The sequence below is a fragment of the Drosophila virilis genome, chromosome 2 (assembly GCF_030788295.1).
Source record: "Drosophila virilis strain 15010-1051.87 chromosome 2, Dvir_AGI_RSII-ME, whole genome shotgun sequence".
In the NCBI taxonomy this organism is placed as follows: Eukaryota; Metazoa; Arthropoda; class Insecta; order Diptera; family Drosophilidae; genus Drosophila; species Drosophila virilis.
The window spans coordinates 13,106,805-13,130,266 of record NC_091544.1 but is presented as its reverse complement, the minus strand read 5'-3'; the positions used below and the strand labels follow the sequence as shown (position 1 = coordinate 13,130,266).

The 23,462-nt window shown below is 42.8% G+C and overlaps 4 protein-coding genes across 7 annotated transcripts; all 4 read left to right on the top strand.

Moving 5' to 3' along the window:
• The first annotated feature begins 4,371 nt into the window (after positions 1–4,371).
• LOC6629681 (trypsin) lies at positions 4,372–5,600 on the top strand. The gene has a single exon (XM_002053943.3). It carries the CDS (start codon positions 4,387–4,389, stop codon positions 5,392–5,394), a length of 1,008 nt encoding a protein of 335 aa, XP_002053979.1. The 5' UTR covers positions 4,372–4,386; the 3' UTR covers positions 5,395–5,600.
• A 444-nt stretch (positions 5,601–6,044) lies between these two features.
• On the top strand, positions 6,045–6,932 carry LOC6629682 (seminase). Its single transcript, XM_002053944.4, has one exon. It carries the CDS (start codon positions 6,045–6,047, stop codon positions 6,930–6,932), a length of 888 nt encoding a protein of 295 aa, XP_002053980.2.
• A 350-nt stretch (positions 6,933–7,282) lies between these two features.
• Positions 7,283–8,352, top strand: LOC6629683 (uncharacterized). Its single transcript, XM_002053945.4, has one exon. The coding sequence runs from the start codon at positions 7,406–7,408 to the stop codon at positions 8,282–8,284; it is 879 nt and encodes a 292-aa protein (XP_002053981.2). The 5' UTR covers positions 7,283–7,405; the 3' UTR covers positions 8,285–8,352.
• A 3,372-nt stretch (positions 8,353–11,724) lies between these two features.
• Positions 11,725–15,968, top strand: LOC6629684 (putative polypeptide N-acetylgalactosaminyltransferase 13). Of its 4 annotated transcripts, XM_002053946.4 has the most exons (8): positions 11,727–11,928; positions 11,984–12,123; positions 12,484–12,659; positions 12,721–13,184; positions 13,362–13,534; positions 14,098–14,286; positions 14,458–14,848; positions 14,964–15,968. In XM_002053946.4, exons 1-8 carry the CDS (start codon positions 11,806–11,808, stop codon positions 14,970–14,972), a joined length of 1,665 nt encoding a protein of 554 aa, XP_002053982.2. In that variant the 5' UTR covers positions 11,727–11,805; the 3' UTR covers positions 14,973–15,968. The 4 variants fall into 4 exon arrangements, with proteins under 4 accessions (XP_032292215.1, XP_002053982.2, XP_032292210.1 ...); XM_032436319.2 differs by having other exon boundaries at positions 14,458–15,967; XM_032436324.2 differs by lacking the exon at positions 14,098–14,286 and having other exon boundaries at positions 11,725–11,928; positions 14,458–15,968.
• The last annotated feature ends 7,494 nt before the right edge of the window (positions 15,969–23,462 follow it).

The window sequence follows — 23,462 nt, the reverse complement described above, 5'->3', positions numbered from 1 at the left end:
CATCAACAAAGCATGTGCGAAAAAAAAACGCAGCAAAAAAAAAAAAACAAAAAACAAAAGCAGGAAAAAGGAAAACTAACTGAATTCTAGAGAAATAAATAAAGTGAAGAGATGCGAGCGAGCTGCAGCGCCAGACAGACTGTTGAAGCAGAAAATCGAAAATTTATACAAATAATATATTGAAAATATAAGAGAAAGAGAGAAAGCTAAGAGAATGCCAGCGACAACATTGCAAAAGCGTTCAGCAAATGTGCAGCGGCAACAAAAGGAGCAACGCGTTTCCATTGCCAACGTATGTGTGACTGTGTGCTTGTGTGTGTGTGTGTGGAAGCTGGCATTATGGTATGGGTGTTTGCTATGGCTAAATTTGCATTTATTTTCTGAGGGCATGTTCAAATGTGCAACGAACTGTGTTTGAGTAGAAGACAACGCTCGCCGGGGCTGTGGCAGTGGCAGCAGCAAGGTGCCGGGGTAGGGGCAGAAGCGGGGGCAGGGGCGGGCAACTGCACGGGCACACTCGAGTGGTGCAATCAAAGAAGATGCCGCTGCCTGCAGCAGTTAGCGCTCATTGTAGTCCGCTCTTGGTCTCTCTTTGGAAGCATGTCCAAACAGCTTAAGACAAATGCACAAACAGGCCGCCAAACACACACACACACACAGAGACACACGCACACGCACAGGACACACACAGAAAACTGCCCCTGCAGCAAAACCTGTAACTGAGCTGCATGAAACTGGCTTTGATTTTACTGCTGTTAACATTTTAAAGCATTTTACTTTTGATGGCAAAATTGAATTTTGCCTTTTGCCAAAACTGAAAAAAAAAACGGAGCTTTGCAAAAATCCAGAGGGAAAGTAAGAAGAAGACGGCACACATAATGCTGGGCTGCCGTGCCCATTGCTCGTATTTTATTTTTTTTTTACAAATTGCGTCATGTTGCATAATGAGCTGTAAAGCAGCGAGCAGCAGAAGCAGGAGGAGTAGAAGCAGCAGCAGGAGCAGCTTGCCAAGTATTTACGTTTTTACCAGGCACACATGGCGTATGAGTGACATTTAATTTTCAGTCGACTGTAGCACAGAAAATGCAGCCGGTGTGTGTGTGTCTATGACACTCATCAAATACGACAACTTAAATTTAACTGCACACATTTCGTAGCATCAATTTTAATAATTAATTGCAGTTTCAAATTATTTGCATAGTCAATACGCATAATTTCAACTTTCACATACAGCTGTTAAATTCAATTTTCAAGTCAATATAATGAAATCCTTAGGTGTCAATTTAATTTCCACACCTTCTGTTGGCAGCCTTTTAAAGCATGCAAATAAAATTGTTATATATAGGGCAGCTTTGCTTTTTCTTGGCCAACCCGCAAGTTGAACCCCAGGCAGGCCGTAAAAACGCAGGCAGACGGGTAGCTTGTGGGCAATGTGCGTTGCCCGTTGCCCATTGCCCGCATCCGGGCACGCATTTCACAGCTAATAATAAATGACCCGGGGTTGTCGTCGGCAACGTTTTTCAGCTGAGCACGTACGCATAAATTTCAGCGCGATGCGTCAAGTGAGGACCTAAAACACGTGTAAGGCATATATACACAGTGTTTTGGCCTTTTTTCGCACCCTGTACGCATTGCGTGGCTAACATCGGGTATAATATACTGCAGCAAGTGCAGGCTGAAAGTCAGTTTGCGATTCTATGGGAATCCCACAGACTTTTCTTGAAACTATATGGGATGTAGAAAGAAAAATTGCATATATTATAGGCACAAAAAAGGGTATAATATACTTAAGTAAATGCAATTGGTGTATCTATTCCCAGTTACGTTCCCAAAAGTTTTAGTGAGCATAAACTTTGTTGAGGAGAGTATCCATTACTCTAGCAAATGCATGCACACAACTAATCATTCGAAATTGTGCATATGTTGCCAACAATATTCTTAGAAAATATCAAGAAGGAATGAAAGAACATTTAACATATACATTTAACATACGTTTTTAAAGATCTTTTTTATAGCTCCTCGTTTTTCAAAATATTTCCTAGAATACATCAACTAATTGAGATTTCTGAATATTTTGTAATAATCCAAGCTAAATATAAAAGTTTTCTTTTGCTTAATGGAAGTTCGAAGAAAATTGTTTTCTGCAGCTGATTTCTAATAAATATCTTCGCAGTTTGGCACAAAACATTTCCAGATGTATGTCCTTCGTTCTATACGATGTCAAGAATACCCTAATCGGAAGGGATATTGAATTAACCAGCAGCCTTTTCGTAACCAAGGCTTCAAACTGGCTTAACACAGAATTGGTACGAAATCAGAAGTTCAATTTATTTTTACTATTAACTTCAACCTTAGGATTTGCATTTATTCAATCTGTGGACGAGACAATTGTAAATATTATTAAAGCCTGGGCTTGGGGATGTGAATCGAACCTTAAGTCAAGAAGCTGGTTCCAACCATGAGCCGAATCATTCGCCGGGTATCAAAATTGCACATATGCAATACGAACAAAAATGAGCTCTAACTTTATAAAGATCTTAGCTTTTCATAAGCTCCTCGCTAAATTTTTAGTTTAATATGATATTGAAATATGCTGAATTGATTAAAAAAAAAAACGAGAAATAGCTGTTTAACACAGGGTATTTCCCCGTTCAGCATTTTTCAATTAAATTCAAACTTAATTCCTGTTGCAGGCGTCGGCGGCTGGTGCGTGGCTCCAGTTTCCACATATATACGTTTTTTCTGTGCCCAGGTCTTGAAGTACCTTATCCCTTAAGCATAATGACCGGCAATTACGGACGGAGAGCTGACGTCGAGGCTGACTCGACTTACAGCCTTGTAAGCATATGTCTGTGAAGTTATGTGCCAAGTGTAACATATTCTAAATAATTGATGAGTGTGCCCGAGCGGAGGCAGCTCGTCAGTCAGTTGGCTTCCAACTTTAAAGCGTATGCAGCATTTGCATAAAAACGGCTTTGACTGCTGCCCATCAATTAGACGCAGTCGCCGGCAGTTGGTAATTCCTATGCCTGGCCTGGTCCCCAGTTCCTTGCCTGCACACATTACAAACACTTCAATTTCCGGCTGTCTGGGCAAGAAGCTTCACTTTACCAAGCCTCCTTTGCCATCTGTACTGTGACTGGCAACTTTAATCAACGTAAATTAATTATCTATATACTTCGTTACAAAGTTCTTTTGCAGCTTCCGCACATTGCAGCCCCTTTGGATTTAGCCAGTTAAATGTCAGTCATTGATGCTTAGTTTTTTTTTTTTATATTTAAAGCGAACCATCTGCCTGTCATACCACATAAACCAATTAGCGTCAAATCAAGTGTTTTTTTATTGTAACTTTCAGCGTGAAAGCTAAACAAACGATTACGACTTGTTTTTACCTTCAATGTTTATTCACATTAGCAGTCGAGTAATATCAACATCCGTAGGGCTCGTAATTATTGTTACCGTTAATACTTTCGTCCGATATAGCTTGATATACAAACTTGTATATTTATTTAAATACTAGCGTGTAATACCCGGCCTTGCCCGTGGCAAGTTATGTAATAAATTCTGTAGATATTACAATTTTAACGGTGGGAAAAAAAATACCTGTTCTAGAAGAGTTCAAGTCTTTTATTTGAAAATATGTTTAAATTCAATCAACGAAAATATGCATACGATTGTAAAAGTTGATACATATAATAATACGTGCCCGATTTTAGGTGAAGCCGCCGTCTGCTCCATAGTAGAAACTGCCGTCTCCTCTATTATTCAAGCTGCCGTCTACTCCATAGTTAAAGCCGTATTGTCCTCTTGAAGTGAAGCCTCTGAGACTTACTTGAGTTTATGAGAATTGCATAGTAGGGCAGTACTTCTATTTTTTTTAACTTGCATAATTTTCAATACATACCCACGTTCTCATTTTCTCATTAACACTAACACAAAACTATGTATAGAAACATGTACCCCATATATACCGACACACACATATACGCACATGCATACACATACATACATGCATACATATATACACACATGTACGCACAAACATACACATAAGCAAACATACACACATTCATACATACATATATTTACATACATACATATATTCGTGAATATATACATATTTATTATGCATACACATTCATACAAGCATACATATATACATACATATACATGCATACATACATTCATATATACATAAGTACGTACACACATACATAAAAACATTCATATAAAAAATATAAAAACATATGACATAACTAATATCTAAATTCGTGACTAAATAAAAATGTTTTGCTAAAGCATGACTTTGGTCATGGCTGCTATATGGATATTCACCGTAGCACTTGATAAGCTCCAGATTCAGTTTCACAATCAGTGTCAATTAAAATGCAACGGAATAAAGGCGAATGTGTGCTACTGTTATTACTGCTGAGTGCGCAGATTGTTGTTGGAGTGTGGCTGAAGCGTTATATGGAGTCATTTCATCGGCCTTCCTATTATAATCGAGCGCATAAACAAAATATGCACGTTGACTATAATCGTGATATTTTAGCTGAACGGGATCGTAGAGAACCTGTAGCTCGCAGTGCCGGATTGCCAACATTCGATCCCAACGTGCATAAAAGCTACTATGTGCACGTATTATACAAGGGCTCGGTTTTTTGTAGCGGCGCTCTTATCTCACACCGCATGGTCATCACCTCGTCCCGCTGTTTCCTGAGCAACGAGATTGAGCCGACGCGCGAATACAAGGCCAAGCAGATGTCTGTGTTGCCTGGGACTAAATTCGGTAGACCCAAGCGGAAGGTCGCGAATGTCCAGGCCTTTTATTTGCCCACCAGCAAACATGAGAGCGGAAATATCCACGATATAGCGCTTTTGGGATTGAAGAAGAAGATGCATCGGAAGATTCGCTATATAAAGCTCTTTGAACAAATGCCAAAACCGGGCGGAACTGTGAATATGTCATTTTTGGATTCTCAGTCCCAAGCTATTACCCTGTTTAAAACCAAGGTGGTAGATTTCGGGGAATGTAAGGCCTCCTTTGAGCAGAGCGGCAAAATTGCTATTCCCTTTGACAAAGAGTTCTTCTGTGTGAGGAACAGAAAGAATGGAGGTTGTAGCACACGCGCCGGCGATCCGCTGATCATTGACAGTCAGTTGGCCGGCATCAATATTTATGGTGAGCATTGCGATGAGTTGGAGGGCAATCAAATGGTCGATGTTTACTATGCCATACCGCATACCATACCATTTATACAGAAGGCAACGGACTTACTTAGAGCCTTAACAGGCACAGGTTCCTTCAATGAATCGGCAACAACGAAAAGGACACAGCTAAAGCCAGTGAAAACCACAGTTAAAATGAATGTGTCTACTCTTCGCCCAGGGTAACAGAATATTGTGAAATACATCCATTGAGACATTTTCGAGCCCATGTGGTGTATATATATTCCCGATAGGTCCAACAGTCGAGTCCATAAAGCCATGTCCACTTTAAGAACTCTGTTTATGAAACCTTTTTTTTTGTTAAATGAATATATAACTTCTCATTTTAATAGTTTACTAAACTTCTTAATAAATGGGCAAAATATTTTCAACATCAGTCTGTTATATCATAATCCCCATGAAGATCACAAGACAAATTTGAGTTTTTGTATACAAAACTATTTTGAGCTACTCAGACTTCTAATATAAAAAAATTATATTTATAGAAACAACCAGTTGGAGAAGTTTTTATATAAATGTTATATAACACATCTCATATTTGCCCGTTAAGGTATGCTTTTACAAAGATATTCAGTATTCTCGATTATAGGTATACTATTAAATATATTCAATCCTTATCTTTCTATTAACGAGAACGTAAATATTATTGAAAAAGTTTACGCTGTAAACTAAATTCATTCAGACTTGTTACATAAATAGATAAGCTAAAGCGAACGCTGAACCATGACTAAAATATGTGTAACGAATGACGGCTAAGAGTTGGAAATATATATAAACTAATTACGTTGTTGACAGTCAAAATTAGAGCTTCCACAATGGCAACAGTTACTCTGTGGCTATTATCGTTATCAATATTTATCGTTCTCAAGCTGAACATAGCGAATACGAAAATGCATTACCATCGGTATATGCTGTCCGATTACAGGCCACAGCATAAATACAAGGTTCAACAAGACTATAAACGATTACCGCGGCCCACTTATCCGCCGGAAAAACGGATTATGATTAGGACAGGTACGGACGAGCCGATGGTTGAAATGATAGGAAACGGTGAACTTGTACGGCTGCATGATCTACTGGTACGGATATACAATGGCGACAAATTCGTTTGCATTGGAACGCTTTTGACCGAACAAGTTGCCATAACAGCTGGCACCTGCTACAGGCATGGACAAGCCCAAAATTATACCGTCAAGACCTCAAAAGATCAGACCATCGGGTTGTACAACCTGAACACAGACGCATTTCCCATTAAGGATAAAGATTCGGTAGTCAGTCTGCTGATTTTAAGGGTACCCGTGCCAAATGTAAGGATAACAGCACAGCTTTGTTTGGGCAGTCTGGAGGCTAATATGAATGTGGAGCTGCCCACATACAGTCAAAGCCGTCGTGTGGTGCAAAATCAACATTCCCAGGTGCTGCCCCTAGCTGAGTGTCGGCAGCAATTGAATGATACGGACGGCAACATTGTGACCAATGGGATGATCTGTGTTAAGAACGAGATGCGCACAGACAAATGTCAAAAGACATTTGGCAGTCCGCTCATTTATGAGAACCAGATCTGCGGCATCAACTTGCTGGGTCACAATTGTCCCAAGAAGTTTGGCATCGATCTGTATGCCGCCGTCGTTAATGAAGCCCAAGTAAGAAGAAACAGCGTTGCAAACATTGTCGCTGCCAACATAGAGGATGACATGTTCTGAGCGAGTAGCTTATAATATATTTCGAATATTTAGAAATTCTTATCGGTCGAGACAGTTTATATGATGCTTTCTGTATGCGCAAGGATATAATACAATCATTTTTAAAATGTTTTTTTTTGTTTGTTTTTTTCTTGAGGATTGAGAATAGTGTTAGAAATAGAAAACCCGCGTTACAATTCGCAAACAGTTTAAGCTTTACTTTGAGAATAACGTAAGTCACTTTGATTTTACATTAAAAGCAAGCTAAATGGGTAAGATAAATCAATTCGATACCGCTCATTAGGCCATAGCTCAGGCATAACAAATAGAACAAAGTTCTTTTGAAATGGAGTACATACGAAAGGAACTCTTGACTACGCCGACATTGTGGCTTTGTTTATACAGCGTTGTGATCCACATATATATACTCTGCAGGAGTGCAATCTGAAACATTTCTGACTGTTATCAATTCAGATATTTGATCCATTGCTGGAATGCTGTTGTCTACATTGTTAAGATTTGTGCTGCTATTGGCAATCGCCAGTTCCATTGTGGCCCAAAAAAAGATTTTGATAAAGTCGAAAAAGGTTCGTAAGCTTTATGGGACGGGCGATTGGGTGCCCCATTTTGGTTATATTCCCAGCCACGCGGCCAGCCAGCATTCCCATAGGCGTCGTCAAAAAAACACAATTCTCAATGTCAATGTAGAGACGGATAATTTTCAAGAATTGAGTGTTTATGTGGCGCGTATTCTCATTAAAGACAAATTATTTTGCAGCGGTCTTGTGGTGAGTAGCCAGACCGTGCTCACGGTCAAAATGTGCATGCACGATAAACTGGCGACAGATGTCGTTGTGAAATTGAGCGATGGCTCATTACATAAAGTGGCCAATAGAACGGACACTCAAGATTTCACAATGTCCAAAACTGCGGACATGCTGACGCTTTTAAGTCTGCAGGACGCGTTGGGAGCACAGTTTGTAAGAGAGCCACCTATTTGCACGAACCCCGTGCCATTATCGGAGAAAGTGGAGCAGTGGAATTGGGATAAAAATCTGGTCTCTCCGAAAAAGATACTTGCCTCACTAATACCGAGCGATCGCTGCAAGGAAATCATCAACGATCCCAACGGTATGGTGGTCACCCCTGGGATTGACTGTGTCGAAAACAAAAAAATTACCAAAAAATGTGAGAAAACCTTTGGACTGCCCTACGTATCGAGGGGCAGTTTCTGTGGCATGAACCTTTTAGGCCACAACTGCCCCAACGCTAGCTCGGCGGATGTCTATGTAAATCTGCTAAAGAAGAATATCTATATAGGCGCGACGCTATCGAAAGTCTTAGAGACTAATCTGGAGGATAACGTGTTTTAAAATTGTTCTGAAATTTGATTTGATTTCGATTGATACATTTGGATTAAATAAATATGAAATATTGTTAATTGCGAAGTGTTCAATTAAATTAATGAAAAATGTGCTGTCAAATTACGGCTTGGCAAATATATATTTAATGGGCGGGGCACGTTCTTGTATTTAGATACCCTCACATTTGCCGGTTTCATTTTATATCATGAATGATGTCAGAGGCATTCAATGGACCGACTGACTGTCTTTGTCTCTCTTTCTCTCTTGCTCTCTGTGTGCTGCCTGTCTGCTGGCTCACGGCGTTTGTTTCATCAACAAAAAACTTTGTAAACTCAGAAATGAAGTGGCAGCAACATCAACGACAACAACAGCAACAACAGCAACAAGGACTACGTTGTGGATGGCAAAAAGAAACCTTTTGTATTGTAGCGATAATGTCATCAACTAAAGTACTCCGTCGGGCATAGTGAAAAGTTCTAGTCAATCGAAATAAAGCACATAATACGTTTGCCGGAAAAGCAGACATGGATGCCCGTAAATGGAATGGCACATGAAAACTGTGTAAACATCATTAAAATGCTTCTTTGCTATGCCCACTGCAAATGGGAAATCATTCAAATTATACGTTTTTCCTTATTTTTATTATTATTTTTCTTTTTGTTCGATTTTTTGCTTGTTTCTATGTTCTAAGAACTTGATATTCTAACGAAATTTGCAGCTGAATGTTTGGACTGTTGTTTGGCGCACACTTAAATTAATCAAATAATTTGGACTGAATATTTAAAATTGTAAGAGACGCAACCACAGAGCATAAAAATTCCGCTGCCAACTAATTTGTTTTTCACATATTTTCCAACATATTTGCATGCGTATTTCGAACTAAGCGCGTTTGTGCCCGGCAAATATGCCCAAAAAGAAAAACCTCAATGAAAATATTCGCAAACAAAAAAAAAAAAAATGCGGCGGGCCGCAAAGTGAAAACAAAGCAAAGTAAATCGTCGAAAAAAACGTAAGCGCATTTGTATGTATGTGCACGTCCTGACTGTGCGCGTATATCTGGCTGTGTGAGCGTGTGTGTGTGTGTGTGTGTGTGTGTATAAAATTTTACGATAATACGCAACAATTTCGAAATGAGTGCGGCCTGGCCGAATGCTGAGCCTTGAGTGCAAAGAAAGCAATTTCCTCAATATTCTTTATGGGCCAAAGCAAGAGTCTGGAATTGTTTCATGCGCGAGGCGTGAGAAAGAGACAACAGAGAAACACTTTCGCTGCTGTTGTTATTATTTTCAAAGTTCCATAAGTCGACTGGTAATAAAATTTTAGAAGCTCGGCTGTTAACATTATCATAACACACACTGCGGCGCAGGCATGTGTAAGTGGCAATATAATAATAATCATGGCGAGAGACACACTCACACACGCACATGCACACAGACAGACACACACTTACATGGCCATTAAGCGCTCTGTCGTCTGTTTGAAGCTTCGACTAGATTGAGCTTGGGCATTGCGTATACGCTGCGTTGTGCGTGCGCCTTATAATTCATTTATTGACATAATTTCGTTTTATTTTTATTTGCTTCACGGCATTTGCGTTCGCTTTTGCCTTTGATGCGATTGCCACGCCCATTTGCCAACAATGGCAAATTGAAAACATATTGAATATTGAATTTGCCGCCATCCTCCACAGATCCCATCCCGCCCTTGAGCATAGCCTATTTAATTATGAAGCTGGGCACGCGACGCTGCATACAATTAGATCTTGTTGCTGCTGCATTCATTAAAAAGCACTTTAATCTATGGAGCATGGACGCAAACATGGATCACGCGCCGTCTAATAAATTGGCGTGCCGAGTAAACAAGGAAAAACCAGAGAAAATCAAAAAAAAAAAGAAGAGAATAGAGAAAATATTCAGAGGGTAAAACGGGAATCTGAATCTTTGGCCGTCGCTGATGCGCCATTCGGCTATATTTCTTGGCTAACCTGTGGACAGAAATAACAAGAGCAACTACAGCTGGACTTGGTCTGCGGAGTTGTCTGGCCCGGGTCTGGCATTGGGTACGTGACTGGGAAAATGCATTTCCGCTGCACGTAAAACCTGGGCAACAAATTTACAACGACAAACCGAAAACTAAAACGAGGCACACGTAAGTCAATCAGCAACTGGACGGCAGCAGTAGCAGTAGCAGTAGCAGTAACAACAACAGCAGCAGCAGCAGCAACAGCAGCTACAACTCACAGCATCTGTACTCTAATGCAATGCGGAAGTAACACTCCAATTTAGTGTGTGTGTGTGTGCGGGGAGGTGGGAGGTTGTTTGTGTGTAGCTTCTGATTTTGTTGCTAAGTGAATGAGTTACTTCCGCTTTGCTTAACAATTTCAAATTAAATCACATCAAAGAGCAGAAGGCTAAGGGTCTAAGGGTCATGTGTACTCATATATTTGAATTTGAAATATGTTTCCACATTTAAAGTTCCATTTATGGCTAAAGCCCATAAAAAATTGATATATATTGGCCAAACTTTTGGTAAAATCTATGATAAGCATTAAGTCATAATTTATTTTCAGCCTAATTGAACTAATTCTCTGGTTAAATGGCTTAAAATAGTGTTGATATCTATTAAGCTAACGCTGAAAACGGCGCTTAAGACTATATATAAATTTCGTTTAAAGTTAGAGTTCATTTTTTGGCATATACACACATATTAAATGCACACATACATATATACAATACATGTACATTTTACATAATGTAAATATTTAAAAACACTTCTTCCATACAAATGCTAAATGTTCTTTAATGAAGTAATTGATTTTTTAAAGTAACAGTAATCTCAAAATAGCATTGTCATAAAATAATAAAAAGATATTTTTTTAATCCATCTCTGTCTAAAACTCAGTTAGAGAAATACTTAATGTTTTTTGGTAACTGTAAACGCAAACAGCGTTTACTTGGCATTGATTACAAATGATTACAGATAAAATATTCATTTATAAAAGGTATATATATATATATTTATATGCGTGTACTTGTTTATGTATATACACCCACTAAAATGAGACGCATGACAGGTAATATATAGATTTCATGTGGTGCAATTAACACCTTGCGAGCTGCAGACAAATATTTGCCAAACTTATCGAGCGATTTATCAGTAACAAGTTTTGACAGGCAGTTAGATAGTGGGCAAGAGCGAAAGAGAGTGAAACAGAGACAGAAAGAGTGGCAGGGAGAGAGACGGAGGGAGAGGCAGTGGGCGACTGAGAGAGGGACAGAGAGAGAGAGAGACAGAGGAGAATTAGAGGGATAGAGACATGTGCGAAGCCAGTTTTTAGGTTTCAATTTTCAGCTTTTTATGACGACATAATTATTGGTAAATAAAATAACAAACACCTGATATATCACTTTGCAGCTGATATTTATTTGTCTAGAAATTCGATTACAACGCGCATTCACTGACCGAGCGTGAAGCGTTATGGGTTAGCGCATTCGCTGGCAGCATGGCGCATACCCAGTCAGTACGCTGCGATGTCGGGCAGCCTGCGCCGCCGGCTGCGCTGTTGCCTGGTCTGCATCTTGGCCTTTTTGGGTCTGCAGTTTGTGGTTGTGCTGCTGCGTCTTGGCGTATTCGATGAATTTGCAAGCAGTCAAGTGAGTGTTAAGCAATTGTTATAATTGTAAACAACTTTGATGTGTGTTTTCTCAGTTGATCTTGCAGCAGCAACAGCTGAGCTGGCAGTTTATCGCGCATACGCCCGATCAGCCGGATGACTTTTTCCAATACAATCGCCAGCTGAGTGACAATTTGCCGGCAGTGCGTGCACTGCCAGCGACGCGGCATGATAGGTTGGTACAACCAAGTAACATTTTCAAATATACCCTACACCCATTAATATAATTGAGATAGGGTATATGGGCTTAGCGCTCTTATTTGTAACAAGCAGCACACATTTGTGGCATGGGTATTACATGATAAACAGAGAGAGTTGTCTGCCTAACAGAATATTCACTGCCCTCGTTCACATTTTTCTACTTCGCCATAATTCATTTCAAATTATTGATAAGAGTCAATTGCTGACCTCCATTTTTGTTTGCATATTTTTAATTAATTTCTAACACAGCTAATGTTGTTTAGTTTAGTATTTAAATAATGACGAATGCTAATGGGCAGTCTGGTGCAGGGTATCTGTTTTACTTGCCGCACAGTTGCAACGCTCGCCACTACGCGCTGCCTCATGCCTCAGCTGCCCAACTGAGCGTTGTGATAAGTTTTTATAATGAGGCGCGCTCCATGCTGCTGCGAACGATCCTGACGCTGGTCAGCCGTACCCCGGAAGACTATCTACACGAGCTCATCATCATAGACGACTGCAGCGGGGATGGTGAGCCTTTGGAAATGTTCATAATATAAGCAATCGTTTTGATATAGCTCTGCATTTTTAGTCACATTGCTTGAGAGCCTTGAACGGGTCATGACTCTTGTTTGTGCCACACGGAGGCGCCCCACACTTATCTTCAGACGCAATCTGCGCCGCATGGGACTAATTTGGTCACGCAACGAGGGCGCTCGTGTGGCAAGTGGCCACTACTTGCTGTTTCTCGATAGTCATTGTGAGGTCAACAATGGATGGCTGGAACCCCTGCTGGATAGGCTGGCGCTGAACTCAATGCTTGCGGTCAGCCCAGTGTTGGATCCCATTGAACCCGAGACCTTGAGCTATCTAGCCGGGAATGTGCTGCTGAAAGGTGGTTTCGATTGGAGCCTGCATTTCCACTGGCTGCCCCGTGTGCTGGCTGTAGAGGAGCTGCCGGAGTGGCCATATAGCAGCCCCACCTTTGCGGGTGGGATACTGATGATCTCACGCGAATGGTTCCACCAGCTGCACGGCTTCAATCCACACCTGGAGGTAAGCGCGCCTAATTAACTAGTGCTTGTGGCAAGTGTGCTAATTGCTTATGTCAAGCAATGACACACAACTTTGTGTCGCACAGAGAAAAAGCAATTGAGGACAGAAAGAGAGAGAGAGAAAGAGAAACTACAGAGAAAAATCTCATTCCAATTTGGGGTTTTCCCTTGTCTGTAGATTTGGGGCGGCGAGTCCATTGAGCTTGCCATTAAATTGTGGCTTTGCGGCGGACAAATTGAGATCGTGCCCTGCAGTCGAATCGGACATATTTTTCGAGTGCGCCATGCCTTTGAATTTCCGCCTCAGTTCGACGAGGACCAGCTGGACAGCACCCAGGCGACATATTTGCGGTAAGTTGAAATGACCAGGGGAAGGTTTGCTCTTTTTATACCCTGAGCCCATTGGACATGGGTAAAATGGGCATCATGTTTTTCTGCGAATATATGTAACAGTCAGAAGGAAGCATTTCCGATCTTTTTAAGACATTATAGATATTCGAATTTTTTTTTTTCACCCCATTTCAAACATATCGAGTTCAAAAATAGGTTTTTGAATATAACATACAAATTAAGAAAGTTTTACATTCTCATTCTTTATTTTATACTCTGAACACGAGTCAAAAGTACATTTCCCAGAGTGTCTGCAATGTAAGGAGGATTGTTAATTGAATTAGTTCAGCGCCGGCTACAGGGTATCATCTAGTCAAACACATCAGGCTTGTTTTTTTTTTTGTTTTGTTTCGGACTGCTGTTTGGGTGACTGGCTTAGGTGTGAAAAGCTCGCCTTTGGTATTTTTCAATTTATTTCAGCCAGACGCTTGCGTGCCGAGGTACCTTTTAATATAAACATTCCCAGCACGCAATGCGAATGCTTACATACTGGTCGCGCCTTCTCCAACTTCTCTATCCTGCAGCAACTCAAAAATCATAGCCGAGTCCTGGCTGGACGAGTACAAATATTTGTTCTACGCTTTCAAGCCGGCGGCCAAGCAAATTCCATTGAATCTCCACCCAGTCCAACCCTACGACCCGGCACTGATAAAGGCTGAACGGCAGTGCCATCCATTTGATTGGTATATGCGGCATGTGAGTCCAGAACTTAGGTGAGTGGAAGACCACTTGGAAGAAATAACGGTCAGACTTCTGAATTCCATTTCATTGACTAAGCGCCATTTGTGTTATAAACAATTCGAATTTTTATTGAGACCATTTGTTATGTGTAGCTATATCAATCCATTCTCACCTGTTGCTGTCTGTCGGCTGTTTTGTGACAGGTTGCAGCACTCGAACCTCAGCGCATTGGGCACCTTACGTAATGCGGGTCGCTGTCTGTACGTGGCAGAAACTAAAGCCAGACTCCACCTGCAGTTCACCAGTTGCCATCACCTGGGAGTCACGCAGTGGCATTTGCATCACGACACTGGACAACTGAGTACCACACAGCAGCTATGTTTAGGAGTTGAATTCACAGTGGAGCAGCCGCAGTTGAGGTTGGAAACCTGTCGCAATTGCCAAGCAGGGCAGCATTGGCTGCGGACTGACACACATCTACAGCATGCTCAGACGCATCTCTGCCTGGATAATCCGCTTGAGGATCAGCTGGTGCTGAGCGCTTGCCGCCCCCATGCAGTTTCCCAATCATTTCAATTTGCATTGGAAATGCAGGTACAAGCATAAGCTCGCTAATGACCTACAGATTGAGTAGTTGGTGGCTCGTTGGCAACTAATCAAAATGTTGGCTTGCTGTGCTAATCTCTGTGAAATATTTCCGTTGCTGCAGTCGCCATAGATTATCGCCAGGGGAAGCACTAAATAATCGAAACACACACACACACAGAGAAAGAAAGAGAGCGAGAGAGAGAGAGAGAGGGAGAGAGCGGTGTAGTGAATGGTGCGGATTGCGTTTTTGTGGAGTCTACGCTTTGCTATCAAGACATTGTGCGCTTCCTGTCGCATCCGTCACACGCGACAGCACACAATGGAGCTGCAGCAGTAGTTGGGGTAGGAGCAGGATCTGAAACAGGAACAGGAGCTGTGGCTGTGGCTGTGGCTGGAGCTACAGACGGATAAAAGACAACAACGGCGCGCTTATTGTGCTTCTTGTTTAGATGTCTATGCCATCAGTCAACAATGCGTCGCGTCTGCAATTGTTGTTGTCGCCTGGCAGAGGGCGGCTTGGCAACATCAAAGTCGGCGTGCGGGTCGCAAATGTAATTGAGTTGATGACTGGCCGACGAGCTTCCGGCAACTTTGATGGCCTCCGGATGCGTACGACTAAAAAGCGTCGGCGGCGCCAGCACAATACAACCCAAAGAATGCAAAATGCAGTGAGATTTGCAGGCAGCCGCACAGCCGGACAATTTGCGGTACGAGCATTGTTTTCTTTGGCCATCTTTGCGGTAATAAAGCGTAAAAGTTAATTTTGTTGCTCGGTAGCAACAAAACACAACACAACAGAACGCAACGGTTGAAGTTGACAATATGACGGCAACTTTGCGCCGCCAGCAATTGCAGCGGGGCAGCAACATTTATTTTATGGTATCACGGCAACAGGCGCTGCCAGCGTTGGCGGCGACAACTGCCAAGCAGCGCGTAAAATCATATTTTTCATGGCATTTTGTAAAAACTAAAATTTCTTCATTGCCAGGCTTTGATATGCGCTGCAAATTGTAAATCATAATATGTAAATTTAATTTTTTATATATTATTTTTTATGTACTACTTAAGCGTTATATAGTTCCGAAATTGTTTGTATCCAAACTTCGTGTTAAAAACAAATAAAGGCAAATAAAAAATCTTTTTAAAATTATAAAAATATTAAATTATTAGAAGTTGATATTTTTAACATTTAATGATAGCTCAAAATGAAAATGAAAATAATTAAGCTTAAAATCCGCGAAACTCGCTTATAAAGTTGCTTTAACATTTAAAGATTGCTTAAAACAAGAATAATCAAATTTGTAATCCCCAAAAATTGTTAGCTTAATGTTTTGCTTGATTTATGGAATTTTAGTTTCCGGTATGTTTTCGCGAGACTCGCCAGCATATTATACCCAACTAAAGAAATGTATAGGGTAAACAAATAAAACTAGCAGAAGTCTAACAAGTTGCAGCTGTTTGTCCGTGCGGAAGCAGCATTTAGTTTAGTTAAGTTTGCTTTATTTTAGTTTATTTTTTTTTAGTTTCTCTACGGTTATAGCTATGATGGACCATTGTTTGAGACATTTCATTGTGTGCCGCACGGGGCACCTGTGGTCGGTAAATGGCAATTGTTGCACTTGCTGTTGCTGTGGCAGCAATAAAAATAAAAACGAAAATGGAAACATTTTGAAGCACTAGAAATGATGGCCAGCTAATTGTTGAAACGATTTTATGGCAATCTTTTCTAAGCATTCGCTTAAATGACGACTCAATGGCCGCAGTCCTTGACATGTTTTTACCCCGGGCTTATATCGCTTATAAAAAAGTTTCGCTTCCATTGAACGGACTCCAGCCAAGGACGGACCTTAATTACGGCCAGCAAGCACGAGGATAAACTGTGCTGGCAACCGGACAATAGCAAAGGGCTGGCCGTTCACAACTTGATTATACATTTGAAGACTCATTTTATTATCTGCATAATTCGTGGCCAAACACACCGCTAACTTTCTGTTTACTTAGCGCAGAGCAAAGCCAAAAGTAAAAAACAAATAAGAGGTTCTAGTCGGGAGCTACCGACTAGGGGATACCCTGAACCCTCTTCTTTCAACATCAAATGCATATACATATATATTCTATTTTAGAAGCAACATATCACGTTTCGTGACTCTAGCTCTTATTGCTTACCAAAATTGCTCAAGAAACAGGATTTCGATATCGTATTTATCGATTGCTTGGAAACGGAGTAAGTTATCGATTATCAAAAAAAAACTTGATCCGCGCAGGCACTAGGAGCACCTACATCTAAAATATCAATTCTATAGCTCTTATATGTTCCGCGCGGAGTTATGTCGTTTTGGAAAGTCATATCTCCGCGCGGAGCTATTACCCGAGATATTAAAAAAAATCATCGAAAAAGTTTCGATTTTCGCACCGACCTCGATTTTAAAAAAATTCTGATGATTCTGACATAACTCCCGGGGAGATATGACCTTCCGAAACGACATAACTCCCCGCGGAGTTATGTCGTTTTGGAACGTCATATCTCCCCGGGAGTTATGTCGTTTGAGACGTCATATCTGCCCGGGAGTTATATCGTTTCGGAACGTCATATCTCCCCGCGGAGTTTTGTCGTTTCGGAAGGTCATATCTCCCCGGGAGTTATGTCGTTTTGGAACGTCATATCTCCGCGCGGCGTTATGTCGTTTTGGAACGTCATATCTCCGCCCGGAGTTATGTCGCTTTGGAACGTCGTATCTCCGCGCGGAATTATGTCGTTTTGGAACGTCATATCTCCCCGCTGAATTATGTCGTTTTGGAACGTCATATCTCCGCGCGGAGTTATGTCGCTTTGGAACGTCGTATCTCCGCGCGGAATTATGTCGTTTTGGAACGTCATATCTCCCCGGGAGTTATGTCGTTTCGGAACGTCATATCTCCCCGGGAGTTATGTCGTTTTGGAACGTCATATCTCCGCGTGGAGTTATGTCGTTTTGGAAGATCATATCTCCGCGCGGAGTTATGTCGCTTTGGAACGTCATATCTCCGCGCGGAATTATGTCGTTTTGGAACGTCATATCTCCGCTCGGAATTATGTCGTTTTGGAACGTCATATCTCCCCGGGAGTTATGTCGTTTCGGAACGTCATATCTCCCCGGGAGTTATATCGTTTCGGAACGTCATATCTCCCCGCGGAGTTTTGTCGTTTTGGAACGTCATATCTCCCCGCGAAATTATTTCGTTTTGGAACGTCATATCTCCGCGCGGAGTTATGTCGCTTTGGAACGTCATATCTCCGCCCGGAGTTATGTCGCTTTGGAACGTCGTATCTCCGCGCGGAATTATGTCGTTTTGGAACGTCATATCTCCCCGCTGAATTATGTCGTTTTGGAACGTCATATCTCCGCGCGGAGTTATGTCGCTTTGGAACGTCGTATCTCCGCGCGGAATTATGTCGTTTTGGAACGTCATATCTCCCCGGGAGTTATGTCGTTTCGGAACGTCATATCTCCCCGGGAGTTATGTCGTTTTGGAACGTCATATCTCCGCGTGGAGTTATGTCGTTTTGGAAGATCATATATCCGCGCGGAGTTATGTCGCTTTGGGACGTCATATCTCCGCTCGGAATTATGTCGTTTCGGAACGTCATATCTCCCCGGGAGTTATGTCGTTTCGGAACGTCATATCTCCCCGCGGAGTTATGTCGTTTTGGAACGTCATATCTCCCCGGGAGTTATGTCGTTTTGGAACGTCATATCTCCGCGCGGAGTTATGTCGTTTTGAAACGTCATATCTCCCCGCGGAATTATGTCGTTTTGGAACGTCATATCTCCGCGCATAGTTATGTCGTTTTGGAACGTCATATCTCCCCGGGAGTTATGTCGTTTGAAACGTCATATCTCCCCGGGAGTTATATCGTTTCGGAACGTCATATCTCCCCGCGGAGTTATGTCGTTTCGGAAGGTCATATCTCCCCGGGAGTTATGTCGTTTTGGAACGTCATATCTCCGCGCGGAGCTATGTCGTTTTGGAAGGTCATATCTCCGTGCGGAGTTATGTCGTTTTGGAACGTCATATCTCCGCGTGGAGTTATGTCGTTTTGGAACGTAATATCTCCACGCATAGTTATGTCGTTTTGCAACGTCATATCTCCCCGCGAAATTATTTCGTTTTGGAACGTCATATCTCCGCGCGGAGTTTTGTCGTTTTGGAAGGTCATATCTCCGCGCGGAGTTATGTCGTTTTGAAACGTCATATCTTCGCGCATAGTTATGTCGTTTTGGAACGTCATATCTCCCCGCGAAATTATTTCGTTTTGGAACGTCATATCTCCGCGCGGAGTTATGTCGCTTTGGAACGTCGTATCTCCGCGCGGAATTATGTCGTTTTGGAACGTCATATCTCCCCGCGAAATTATTTCGTTTTGGAACGTCATATCTCCGCGCGGAGTTATGTCGTTTTGGAACGTCATATCTCCGGGCGTCGTTATGTCGTTTTGGAACGTCATATCTCCGGGCGGCGTTATGTCGTTTTGGAAGGTCATATCTCCGCGCAGCGTTATGTCGCTTTGGAACGTCATATCTCCGCGCGGAGTTATGTCGTTTTAGAACGTCATATCTCCGCGCGGAGCTATGTCGTTTTAGAACGTCATATCTCCACGCGGAGTTATGTCGTTTTGGAAGGTCATATCTCCGCGCAGAGCTATGTCGTTTTGGAACGTCATATCTTCGCGCATAGTTATGTCGTTTTGGAACGTCATATCTCCGCGCGGAGTTATGTCGTTTTGGAACGTCATATCTCCGCGCGGAGTAATCTCGTTTTGGAACGTCATATCTCCGCGCGGAGTTATGTCGTTTTGGAACGTCATATCTCCCCGGGAGCTATGTCGTTTTGGAACGTCATATCTCCCCGGAAGTTATGTCGTTTTGGAACGTCATATCTCCTCGCGGAGTTATGTCGTTTTGGAAGGTCATATCTCCGCGCGGAGTTATGTCGTTTTGGAACGTCATATCTCCCCGCGGAATTATGTCGTTTTGGAACGTCATATCTCCGCGCGGCGTTATGTCGCTTTGAAACGTCATATCTCCGCGCGGAGTTATGTCGTTTTAGAACGTCATATCTCCGCGCGGAGCTATGTCGTTTTAGAACGTCATATCTCCACGCGGAGTTATGTCGTTTTGGAACGTCATATCTCCGCGCGGCGTTATGTCGTTTTGGAACGTCATATCTCCGCGCGGAGTAATGTCGTTTTGGAACGTCATATCTCCGCGCGGAGTTATGTCGTTTTGGAACGTCATATCTCCCCGGGAGCTATGTCGTTTTGGAACGTCATATCTCCCCGGAAGTTATGTCGTTTTGGAATGTCATACCTCCGCGCGGAGCTATGTCGTTTTGGAACGTCATATCTCCCCGCGGAATTTTGTCGTTTTGGAACGTCATATCTCCGCGCGGACTTATGTCGCTTTGGAACGTCATATCTCCGCGCGGAATTTTGTCGTTTTGGAACGTCATATCTCCCCGGGAGTTATGTCGTTTCGGAACGTCATATCTCCCCGGGAGTTATGTCGTTTTGGAACGTCATATCTCCCCGGGAGTTATGTCGTTTTGGAACGTCGTATCTCCGCGCGGAATTATGTCGTTTTGGAACGTCATATCTCCCCGGGAGTTATGTCGTTTCGGAACGTCATATCTCCCCGGGAGTTATGTCGTTTTGGAACGTCATATCTCCTCGCGGAGTTATGTCGTTTTGGAAGGTCATATCTCCGCGCGGAGTTATGTCGTTTTGGAACGTCATATCTCCCCGCGGAATTATGTCGTTTTGGAACGTCATATCTCCGCGCGGACTTATGTCGCTTTGGAACGTCATATCTCCGCGCGGAATTATGTCGTTTTGGAACGTCATATCTCCGCGCTTAGTTATGTCATTTTGGAACGTCATATCTCCCCGGGAGTTATGTCGTTTGAAACGTCATATCTCCCCGGAAGTTATTTCGTTTCGGAACGTCATATCTCCCCGGGAGTTATGTCGTTTCGGAACGTCATATCTCCCCGGGAGTTACGTCGTTTTGGAACGTCATATCTCCTCGCGGAGTTATGTCGTTTTGGAAGGTCATATCTCCGCGCGGAGTTATGTCGTTTTGGAACGTCATATCTCCCCGCGGAATTATGTCGTTTTGGAACGTCATATCTCCGCGCGGACTTATGTCGCTTTGGAACGTCATATCTCCGCGCGGAATTATGTCGTTTTGGAACGTCATATCTCCGCGCTTAGTTATGTCGTTTTGGAACGTCATATCTCCCCGGGAGTTATGTCGTTTGAAACGTCATATCTCCCCGGAAGTTATTTCGTTTCGGAACGTCATATCTCCCCGCGGAGTTATGTCGTTTCGGAACGTCATATCTCCCCGGGAGTTATGTCGTTTTGGAATGTCATAGCTCCGCGCGGAGTTATGTCGTTTTGGAAGGTCATATCTCCGCGCGGAGTTATGTCGTTTTGGAACGTCATATCTCCGCGCGGAGTTATGTCGTTTTGGAACGTCATATCTCCGCGCATAGTTATGTCGTTTTGAAACGTCATATCTCCGCTCGGAGTTATGTCGTTTAGGAACGTCATATCTTCGCGCGTAGATTTGTCGTTTTGGAACGTCATATCTCCGCGCGGCGTTATGTCGTTTTGGAACGTCATATCTCCGCGCATAGTTATGTCGTTTTGGAACGTCATATCTCCCCGGGAGTTATGTCGTTTGAAACGTCATATCTCCCCGGGAGTTATATCGTTTCGGAACGTCATATCTCCCCGCGGAGTTATGTCGTTTCGGAAGGTCATATCTCCCCGGGAGTTATGTCGTTTTGGAACGTCATATCTCCGCGCGGAGCTATGTCGTTTTGGAAGGTCATATCTCCGTGCGGAGCTATGTCGTTTTGGAACGTCATATCTCCGCGTGGAGTTTATCGTTTTGGAACGTAACATCTCCACGCATAGTTATGTCGTTTTGGAACGTCATATCTCCCCGCGATTTATTTCGTTTTGGAACGTCATATCTCCGCGCGGAGTTTTGTCGTTTTGGAAGGTCATATCTCCGCGCGAAGTTATGTCGTTTTGAAACGTCATATCTCCGCTCGGAGTTATGTCGTTTTGGAACGTCATATCTCCGCGCGGCGTTAAGTCGTTTTGGAACGTCATATCTCCGCGCATAGTAATGTCGTTTTGGAACGTCATATCTCCCCGCGAAATTATTTCGTTTTGGAACGTCATATCTCCGCGCGGAGTTATGTCGCTTTGGAACGTCGTATCTCCGCGCGGAATTATGTCGTTTTGGAACGTCATATCTCCCCGGGAGTTATGCCGTTTTGGAACGTCATATCTCCCCGGGAGTTATGTCGTTTTGGAACGTCATATCTCCGCGCGGAGTTATGTCGTTTTGGAACGTCATATCTCCGCGTGGAGTTATGTCGTTTTGGAACGTAATATCTCCACGCATAGTTATGTCGTTTTGGAACGTCATATCTCCCCGCGAAATTATATCGTTTTGGAACGTCATATCTCCGCGCGGAGTTTTGTCGTCTTGGAAGGTCATATCTCCGCGCGGAGTTATGTCGTTTTGGAAGGTCATATCTCCGCGCGGCGTTATGTCGCTTTGGAACGTCATATCTCCGCGCGGAGTTATGTCGTTTTGGAAGGTCATATCTCCACGCGGAGTTATGTCGTTTTGGAAGGTCATATCTCCGCGCGGAGCTATGTCGTTTTGGAACGTCATTATGTCGTTTTGGAACGTCATATCTCCGCGCGGAGTTATGTCGTTTTGGAACGTCATATCTTCGCGCATAGTTATGTCGCTTTGGAACGTCGTATCTCCGCGCGGAATTATGTCGTTTTGGAACGTCATATCTTCGCGCGGAATTATGTCGTTTTGGAACGTCATATCTCCCCGGGAGCTATGTCGTTTTGGAACGTCATATCTCCCCGGGAGTTATGTCGTTTTGGAACGTCATATCTCCGCGCGGAGTAATGTCGTTTTGGAACGTCATATCTCCGCGCGGAGTTATGTCGTTTTGGAACGTCATATCTCGCCGGGAGTTATGTCGTTTGAAACGTCATATCTCCCCGGGAGTTATATCGTTTCGGAACGTCATATCTCCCCGCGGAGTTATGTCGTTTCGGAAGGTCATATCTCCCCGGGAGTTATGTCGTTTTGGAACGTCATATCTCCGTGCGGAGTTATGTCGTTTTGGAACGTCATATCTCCGCGTGGAGTTATGTAGTTTTGGAACGTAATATCTCCACGCATAGTTATGTCGTTTTGGAACGTCATATCTCCCCGCGAAATTATTTCGTTTTGGAACGTCATATCTCCGCGCGGAGTTTTGTCGTCTTGGAAGGTCATATCTCCGCGCGGAGTTATGTCGTTTTGAAACGTCATATCTCCGCTCGGAGTTATGTCGTTTTGGAACGTCATATCTTCGCGCTTAGTTATGTCGTTTTGGAACGTCATATCTCCGCGCGGCGTTATGTCGTTTTGGAACGTCATATCTCCGCGCATAGTTATGTCGTTTTGGAACGTCATATCTTCGCGCTTAGTTATGTCGTTTTGGAACGTCATATCTCCGCGCGGCGTTATGTCGTTTTGGAACGTCATATCTC

Coding starts and splice junctions, on each gene's coding strand:
- LOC6629681 (XM_002053943.3), top strand. CDS start 4,387: ATGCAACGGAATAAAGGCGAATGTGTGCTACTGTTATTACTGCTGAGT.
- LOC6629682 (XM_002053944.4), top strand. CDS start 6,045: ATGGCAACAGTTACTCTGTGGCTATTATCGTTATCAATATTTATCGTT.
- LOC6629683 (XM_002053945.4), top strand. CDS start 7,406: ATGCTGTTGTCTACATTGTTAAGATTTGTGCTGCTATTGGCAATCGCC.
- LOC6629684 (XM_032436319.2), top strand. CDS start 11,806: ATGTCGGGCAGCCTGCGCCGCCGGCTGCGCTGTTGCCTGGTCTGCATC. Junction 12,124..12,483: donor CCAGCGACGCGGCATGATAG/GTTGGTACAACC, acceptor CTTGCCGCACAG/TTGCAACGCTCGCCACTACG. Junction 13,185..13,361: donor GCTTCAATCCACACCTGGAG/GTAAGCGCGCCT, acceptor CCTTGTCTGTAG/ATTTGGGGCGGCGAGTCCAT.